This window comes from Musa acuminata, chromosome BXJ2-9 (genome assembly GCF_036884655.1).
Source record: "Musa acuminata AAA Group cultivar baxijiao chromosome BXJ2-9, Cavendish_Baxijiao_AAA, whole genome shotgun sequence".
NCBI lineage: Eukaryota > Viridiplantae > Streptophyta > Magnoliopsida > Zingiberales > Musaceae > Musa > Musa acuminata.
The window spans coordinates 47,080,558-47,090,735 of record NC_088346.1 but is presented as its reverse complement, the minus strand read 5'-3'; the positions used below and the strand labels follow the sequence as shown (position 1 = coordinate 47,090,735).

The 10,178-nt window shown below is 37.5% G+C and overlaps 1 protein-coding gene across 1 annotated transcript; it reads right to left on the bottom strand.

Moving 5' to 3' along the window:
• Nucleotides 1–4,643: 4,643 nt before the first annotated feature.
• LOC103999417 (putative F-box protein At4g17565) lies at nucleotides 4,644–5,789 on the bottom strand. Its single transcript, XM_009421174.2, has one exon. It carries the CDS (start codon nucleotides 5,787–5,789, stop codon nucleotides 4,644–4,646), a length of 1,146 nt encoding a protein of 381 aa, XP_009419449.2.
• Between the last annotated feature and the right edge of the window lie 4,389 nt (nucleotides 5,790–10,178).

The window sequence follows — 10,178 nt, the reverse complement described above, 5'->3', positions numbered from 1 at the left end:
AGGTCACTACGTCGTAATCCCTAGATGATACAAGAAAATCCAATCTATTGGACATGTCTATTCTCAATTGCTATGTATCTATAGTCCCTCATCAATCTAATATACTAAAGATCATATACCAGTGTTATCAGTCCCAAACGGTTTCTACTCAAGTCTCGCTCTAATCGGATTCTCTCAAAAAAACTCTTTCTCTCTCAATCCGAATGACCCTAACTAGGGATTTGCCTAAGAAAAAATATATAAGATATTTCTCTCATGTTACCGAGAGTGTATGATCTTCTATCGATACTCAATAGCCCTCGTAATGTTGGTTACCACTCCCGATGACTGATTGTGTTATATTTGGAACTTCCAAGTTTATAAGTTTGATATCAAATAGTAGAGTATTCATATATAATATCATTGGTATCTCAAGTCTAAGGACCATATACACCATTGAGACGATGGAAACGTTATATTACAGTAAGGTATCATCAACCATCCAACATTTCGTGAGTCAATCAATCAATGTAGTCATTTTCCAATGAGCACCTGCGCGATATCTCTGGTATCCCTATACAAGCAGCTATGAGACCAGTCACCACCATCATATGGATGAGTATACAACACACTAATCTATCTGGTCATCTCGATGTCCCTCCTGAGTAATCTATGATTGAGATTATTTAGGGTCTATGTTTAAATATGAATCAGTCTTATTATTATGATCTCATCATGATCTGATTCCCATTGCATAGATCTATGAATATCACAATATATACAATAGATAATATAAAGTGAAAAAAAATTAAATAAATAATAAGCAAAAAGAGTGCTTGTCATATCACATATTTCATCACTCATGTGATTGGCTTGTAGGGCACCTATGACTAGCAATCGCTCTCTCTTCTCATCTACAACTATCAACAATGACGTTGTCGTCCGTCACTACTAACTAAAACATTAAAATTGCTAGTTACACGTGAGTGATGACACGTGTGATACATTGAACGATTTTTTAGTTGTTATTATTATATCATTTTATTACGTTATATTGATGATGAATATATATTGTGATGTCCTTGGATCATGATGAGATCATGATAATAGATCAATTCGTCTATAAATATAAACCATAAATATTTTCTATCATAAGTTACTCAAGAGGGATATCAAGATAACCAGACAGACTAATGTACTATATACTCGTCCATATGATAAATTCAGCTGGTCTCATAGCTACTTGTGTAGGGATACTAGGGATATAATGTATGTGTTCATTGGAGAATGAGTTCACTGAATGATCCGCTTACGGAATGCTGGTTATTAATGATATCTCATCGTCAAATAACAATTTCGTAGTCCTAGTTATGTGTCCAGTCCTTCAACTTAAGACACCAATGATGCTCTGTATAAGTATTTCACTCTTTGATACTAGGTTTATAGGTCTAGAAGTTTTAGATCTAGCACAATCGGTTATCGGGAGTGGTAATCAATTTTACGAGAGCAATTGAGTGTTAATAAAGGATTATTTACTCTTAGTATTATGAGAGAAATATCTTATGCTATCATTTAAGTAAATCATTGACCATGGTCAATCGGATCGTGATGAATATGATAAACATGAGATTCAGATCGAGAGTGAAGGAGTTTTCCAATTAAATCTTATTAGAGTGGGACCATGAGATATTTCATAAGTTTTCCAATTAAATCTTATTAGAGTGGGACTACGAGATATTTCGTATGAGCTTGATAGCACTAAGCTGATCTTTATGATATTAGATGGATAACAGATTATAGATACTCGGTGACTGAGGGTAGATAGGTCCAATGGATTAGATCCTTCTATACCATTTGGGTATATGGCGTAGTGGCTTAGTACGTCCGTAATTAATGAGTTGAGTGAATTATTATGAAAATAATAATTCATTAAGTCAAAAGAAATTCTAACAGGTGTAACTCGCGATCTGCTCGGTATTGGGCCTAAAGAGTCACAGACATATGGTAGACAAATACGAAAAATAGATGATCGGATATGGAATATCCGATAAGTCCTTATTTCAATGGATCCTTGGAAGAGACCCAATTGAGCTTAAGATGGTTATTGGATATGGATCCAATATCCATTAAGCCATGGGTTATTTGATGGAGATCCAATACCCAAAAGAAAATATCTATTAGGGTTAGTTAAAGGAGGCTCTCTGTAAATAAGAGTTGAGACTAAAAGGGTCATAGGCTAGACTCTTGCTATCGCCACCTCCTACATCTCCTCCTTGCCCCTTCCTCAAACTAAATGCCCCCTCTCTGATGATAGCAAGAGGGACCAATCCCTCGGTTGTTGCGCTACGGTGGAGTCACATCCGTTATGTGGATTATCACTAGAGAGGAGTTTACGAGAACTCCTTTATCCACAAACTACTCCATTATCCACAGACTGAGATATGCAAATTAGGAAATATACCATCTCCCCTAAATGAAAACTTAAATAGTACTATCAAAATTTTCTAGATTCTTTAGCTGGTGCTACAGTTATCAGATGTTCTAGCGGCTGCTAAGAAGTTGTTCCTTGACAACATCAGTGATTGAATTCCAAATTAGTTCTGAATAATATTATCTGTACTAAAGTTTACACTTATGTGAAAGCATCCTCGTATGATGACCTCATATTTCCACTTGTTATGGCATGCTAGTGTTAGTGTTGTATTATCTTTAGCCTGACGAATCTTTTCTCCATTGAAACAAGTTCCAACTCGGTGCCTAGATTTAGTGGTGCTTTCTTCATTGGATGACAAACATTCCAAGAGGTTGAATAAGTTTTGTGCTATTTGCTGCAGAGTTATATAGGAAATAGATGACATTCAAGAAGGATTTCAATGAATTACTCTTGCATCTTCGGCGTATACTTGTGAAGGATGCATTGCACTCTGAAGAAAGTGTATCTGCATTGTCTAGAGATTACAATTCCAACATAAAAGAAAACAAACACAAGCAAGGGGAATTAAATATCTTTCTGCAAGCAGTTTTGGTCAGAGATCTTAGTAATAAATATAGCCCGAGTTTAGTAGCCATGAGCACGCACAGGTGTCGAACATGGTGATGTATAATCTGCTCATGCAGCTTTCAAGCACTACTAACAGTGGCCTGGAAACTGCACTTAGAAGAAGCCATCCAGGAGGTTGCACTTGAAATTTCCAGTAAAAGAAGTTGCATGCTGCACTCAACTAGATACGAAAGAAACCTTTCATGCTTCATCTTGCCAATGGATGCTTCATCACCCCTCGACTTTCGTCCAAAATGAAATTGCTACTTGTGAAATGTGCACCGGAGAAGAATGGCTTCTGATCATAGGTTTCATATTCCTGGGCCTGCCCCAACCAAAACACAGCTTGGAGAACATTGAATTCAACTGATCGATTGACCTTAGTGGATGTTAGAGGAAAACAGGAAAGAATTTTGTTCAATATTTGCCTTGTTTCTTAACTCTTCCGTCTTCACCTCGATGTGTGTGAGACGTGCGGTTGTAAAGACAGTTCTACCAAAATTTAAAGCTTTAAAAAACTACTTGTAATGTTATAATAATTGGTGAAATCGGCCTCGTTTGTGGAATTCATATGATCTTATAACTTATGTTATCTCGGGATAATTATAGATTATCCCCTATAGTTGCTTAGGATTGGTATTTCGATCCTTATAATTTAAAAAGTAACATTGGGATCTCTACACTTATAAAAATAAAATATTTAATCATAATTCTCTTCATATCATTAATTTTATCATAAATAAAAAGAGTACAAAAGTGAATATATAAAAACTTCTATTTTTTACTCATGTGGATGGTAGACCATCAACAATGTCAGTGGTATACAAGGCCAATGGTGCATGTGGCACGCGAGGCCGATGATGCCCCAGGGGAAAGGGGAACAGGACTTATACCAAGGAGGTGTGTGGAGCGATTCTCGATCTAGCCGATCATATTTCGTGCATTGGAGATGGATGTGGTAGCGGGAGGTGCCTCCTGTAGTCCACTGTAGGACTCCCTCTTGGAGTCCCACCACATAAGGGAGTGGTAGAATTCCACCACCTCCAGTACTTGCATCATACTTGTTGTCATCGACCTGGACCCCAACATTAGCGAAGGGGGGAGGTGGAGGTAGGAGAGGTGGCTGTGCTCTGCCGTTCAGTGTGAATTTTACCAATGAGACTAACGATGGAATCGATAGGAGGTATGGCAAGTTGGGCCTTTGCTTATTGCGAAGCAGGACATGGTATGGGAAAAAGATGACATGAGGCCAACACGTGAGGGTGGTGTTCCAAAGGAGATCCGAGCACCGGTGCCATCAACCTTACATGCCCCTAACATTGTCGATGGTCTACTGTCTATGAAATTATTTTTTTATCCTTTTCATTCACATCAAAATTGACGATACGAGGAGAATTGAGATTAAATATTTTATTTTTATAAATGTATGGATTCCAATATTACTTTTTACAATATAGGGATTGAAATTCTAATCCTAGATAACTAAATGGGGTAATCTGTAATTACCCTGGTTATCTCATCAGATAGCACTTTGCGTAGTGGTGCAAGTGCAAAAGAGCAAAAGGCATCCACAGCTCATGAACTTAAAGGCAATTGCAAAAAGAAAGCTACTTGGTTTCATCATTTACAGCAGTGAGGGTGTGAACCAGAAGGGTGGCTGGAAGAACACAGGAAATTTCCTGGTGTTTGGCAGAAAATTTGTCGATGAATATAAGCACTCCCACCTTCCCTTTTTCATATCAAACATTCTAGCTTTACGATAAATTAGCGTCCCTTCAGAATACGTCTCCGGGAAGAACTCCGTAAGATAGATGCAATTTCCTCTCATTCCTCGTAAATCCTCGGTAGAAATCGAAATAGAATTGCTGTTGCCCACCAATAGAGACATATTCCCCAAGTCCTTCACAACATCCCAACAAGGCTGGTCCTCGGAGTATTGCAACCTGAGAACGATGACATCCTCTGATTTATTCACATCATATGGAAGTACGTAGTCGATTGCAAGCTTCAAAACCAGGAACAGCTCCCCTGTGTTCGAGCATGCTAAGTGTATACAGTAAGTACCCGCGGGGATGACACTAACAAGTGCTGAACTCCGGGCAATGATCGTCACTATAGGGCTAACTCCGCTTAGGTCAAAAGCTATGACTTCACCTTTGCGCGTTATGCAGTAGAATTTGCCATCATGATGCATGATGTCCTTGTATGAATCATCGTTCTCGGTCAATGCCGTTTCAAGAAGATTCCACCTGTCTTCGCCCGACTTCGTGTAGGTGAGCTCCCAATCTGTAAATCTATAGATAGCCACGACAACATAGCTATGGACAGTAGGGTTTGCAGAGAAGACCATCTTTCCAATGCGATTAGGTTTGAATGCTTGGTGGTTAACTCGGTCGACGTTCCATCGGGCGACGTGGGAAGGGAGGCTGATATGATTCCCCGTAAGCGGATTTAGGAGGCTGACCTTTCGCTTCCAATCGGTGATCACAAACCAACCGGCGTGGGAGCCGACACACGTCATACGGCAGAGCTCAGGGAGAGAGGGGTAGGTGAAGGAGCACTTGTCGGGGAGAGAAAAAAAGGTAGAATTGTGCTGCTCACCGTCGTCGTCGGGTACGAAAAGCCACGGGGACGGGCTGATCACGGGAACCATTGCAGAATGCCAATCCTTGCATGTGGCACGGATGCGAGCACGATGTGGGATGGGAAACTCTTCGCTGATCTTTGCGAGGAGATCCGGTGGGAGCGACGTCCAATCGGGGCTGTGCATGGTGGTTTCTACCTCCGCTACCGGCGGTTCTTCTTTTCATTATATACGACATGAATACATTTGGGAGAGCGCTGGAATCGGGATGAGGACTCGGAACCGAAGACGTATGCATGATGATTATTGAACCTAAGACAATCTTTGATTTCCACTTTGAGACCGAGCCAAAGTTGTTTGAGCATAAAGGGGCAGACTTTTTGGTTTCTTTCGGTGATCCAAACACATAAATTGGAATGGAAACAAGCTTGACTTAACATATTTTCTATTATACTCTTTTATCCGATTTGATAAAATAAGATTTTATAGCAGCTATAAATTTCTCTTTTTTCAGAGAGTTTTAAAAGTTATATTAAAATATATATACTTATAAAAGTGAAACATTTAATCCCATTGTTTTAATAAAAAATTTTATTTTTATTCATATAAAATTATTTTTTAATCGATATACCAATATAAAATTAAAATATAAAAAATAATTAAATATAGGAGGTACTCTATAATTATCCCGTTTTCCATGTAGAAAGCACTTTACTATTTTTATTTTTTATTTTATATTTACCCTATTTACAGTTCCTATAGAACTCTCTTTCCAAAGTCTAAGGTTTCTTGCTGATGAAATATCATTTATTTCTTTCCTTCCTATTCCACTTTACTCTCATTTATTATTATTTTTTTATCTTGTACTGATTCTCCCTAGGTATCATTTACGTGCCTTTCCCCTTCTCTTTATTAACAAATATATTTATCATGATGCTTATTTTAATTTAGTTGAGGTGATTGCATTTGAGTGAATCTCTTATAAAAAATCTCTCTAGGGAGAGAAATAGAAACTACTTAAAAAATTTACATTTGAATCTATATAGATTTGAAAGTAAAACATCTATCTCTATTTATCTAACATTATCAATTTTACTAATGAAAGTATAAAAATAATAAATAAAAAGATAATTTTAATGGTCAATTGGTGATGATAAATGAAGTTGGTAGTGACGGAGTGATCCCATTAATGGTCACGGATAATTGTTGTAGATAAAGAGAGAGGGTGGCAATGAGAGTTGAGAGCCTCTGCATTGGTGTCGGCATTAGTGCAGTTATCAAGCAATGCGTTGACACAATTGTCGAGTGACGAAAGAGTCGCTTAGCATCTGCATCAGCCTCAACGTAAATGCGTAGCGACATCACTTTGCATCTGCATTGGCACTGATGCAGTTGTCGAGCGACGCATCGATGTAGTTATCGAACAATAAAAGGGTTGTTCGACATCTGTTTTGGTATCAACATAGATACAGAGTGATGAAAGGGTCTTTTGATAATTGCATCATCATTGACGTAGATATAGATATTGAGTGGCTCTTTCGCTACTCAGCAATTGTATTAACATAGAAGTAGAGCGACGAAAAGACTAGTCGACAACTACGTCGACATCGAAACAAATGTAGAACAACCCTCACCTCTCATCCTCACTATAGGAAAAATCTTGCGATAACATCACATGCGCAGCGAAAGAACAAAAAAAAAATTTCAGATTCCTCTAAAGAGGTCTTATCGTTGTGCGAAGATTAGCACGCAAAAGTTGAAAAATAAAAAATTACACATATAAGAAATATATGCTACATAGGGAGATCGTATATCCCTAAAATCCTATATATCTATAAGAGAGGATGAAGGAGGTCAAGTGTCCTCCTCTCTAGCGGTGATCCACGCGACAGAGGCTGCGAAGATACTCCTCAAATCGTTGCTCAAATCTCCACATGCCCTAAATTAGGGCTGTTGGTTGAGGAGAAGAAGGGGAGAAGAGAATAAGAGGTGGCAGCTAAAAAAGTCTAACCTATGCCCTTTGGTTTTCTCCTATTTGTATAGGCCTCATGTCAACTTAACCTTAATGGTTCATACGCTATTGGGTACTAAATCTCTATCCAACTATCTAAGCTTCTTAGATTAGTGGATCTCTACCCAATAATTTCTCATTGGCTCTTATTAAATCTTATATATATGATCTAATAATTTAGGGACTTATTTGGATATCCAATAAGATAGGGGCTCTAATGAATATCTCATATATGAACCTCTACTCGTCGCAACACCTACCATATATGTGCGATCCTTTAGGCTCAATATCGAGCTGGCCATGAGTCATACTTGTTAGAACTCCTTCTGGCTTAGTGAATTATTATCTATATAATAATTCACTTGATTCGTCGACTAACGTACTAGGCCACTACGTCGTAGTCCCTAGATGATACAAGAAAATCCAATCTATTGGATATGTCTATCCTCAATTATCATGTATTTATAGTCCCTCATTTATCTAATATCCTAAAGATCATATATCAGGCATGGTGTTATCAGTCTCATAATGTTTCTATCAAGTCTCGCTCTAATCGGATTCTCTCAAAAAACTCTTTCTCTCTCAATCCGAATGACCATGACTAGAGATTTGCCTAAGAAAAAATATATAATATATTACTCTCATGATACCGAGAGTGGATGATCTTCTATCGACACTCAATAACCCTCGTAAGGTTGGTTACCACTCCCGATGACTAATTATGTTATATTTGAAACATCCAAGTTTATAAGTTTGATATCGAATGGTGGAGTACTCATACATAATATCATTGGTATCTCAAGTCTAAGGACCAGATACACCATTGGGACGATAGAATCACTGTCTTATAGTAAGGTATCATCAACCATCCAACATTCTGTGAGACAATCAATCAATGTACTTATTTTCCAATGAGCATCTGCGATATCTCTAGTGTCCCCATACAAGCAGCTATGAGACCAACCACCTCTATCATATGGATGGGTATACAACACACCAATCGATCTAGTCATCTCGATGTCCCTCTTGAGTGATCTATGATTGAGATTATTTAGGGTTTGTGTTTAAAGATCAATCAGTCTCATTATCATGATCTCATCATAATCTGATTTCCATTACACGGATCTATGTATATCATAATATATACAATAGACAATATAAATGAAAAAATATATCAAATAAATAATAAGCAAAAAGAGTGCTTGTCATGTCACGCATTTCATCAATCATGTGATTTGGCTTATATGGCACCTATGACTAGCAATCGCTCGCCCTTCTCATCTACAATTATCAACAATGATGTTGTCGGCTGTCATTACTAACTAAAACGTTAAAATTACTAGTTACAGGTGTCTTATAAGTCAATCACGTGAGTGATGACATGTGTGATACATTGAATGATCTTTTTAGTTATTATTATTATGTCATTTTATTACGTTATATTGATGATGAATATATATATCGTGATGTTCTTGGATCATGATGAGATCATGATAATAGATCAATTCGCCTATAAATATAAACCATAAATATTTCCTATCATAAGTTTCTCAAGAGGGATATCAAGATAACTAGACAGACCAGTGTGCTATACACCCATCCACATGATACATTCAGTTGGTCTCATAGCTACTTGTGTGGGGACATTAGGGATATACTGTAGGTGTTCATTGGAGAATGAGTTCACTGAATGATCCGCTTACGGAACGCTGGTTAATTAATGCTACCTCATCGTCAAATAGCAAATTCATAGTCCTAGTTATGTGTCTGATTCTTAGACTTAAGATACCAAGGATGCTCTGTATAAGTACTTCACTCTTTGATACCAGTTTTATAGGTATAGAAGTCTTAGATATAGCACAATCGGTCATCAGGAGTGGTAATCAATTTTACGAGGGAAATTGAGTGTCAATAAAGGACTATTTACTCTCAGTATCATGAGAGAAATATCTTGCACTTTCATTTAAGTAAATCATTGACCATGGTCAATCGGATCGTGATGAATCTGATAAATATGAGATTCAGATTGAGAGTAAATGAGTTTTCCAATAGAATCTGATTAGAGTGTGACTCTGAGATATTTCGTATGAGCTTGATAGCATTAAGCTCAGTATATGATTTTTAAGATATTAGATGGATAACGGATTATAGATACACGGTAACTGAGGGTAAATAGGTCCAATGGATTAGATCCTTCTGTACCATTTGAGTATATGGCGTAGTGGCTTAGTACGTTCGTAATTAATGAGTTGAGCGAATTATTATGAAAATAATAATTCATTAAGTCAGAAGGTATTCTAACAGGTGTAACTCGCGATCTGCTCGGTATTGGGCCTAAAGAGTCACAGACATATGGTAGACAAATACGAAAAATAGAGGATCGGATATGGAATATCCGATAAGTCCTTATTTCAATAGATCCTTGGAAGAGACCCGATCGAGCTTAAGATGGTTATTGGATAGGGATCCAATATCCATTAAGTCATGGGTTATTTGATGGAGATCTAATACCCAAAAGAAAATATCTATTAGGGTTAGTTAAAGGAGGCTCTCTGTAAATAAGA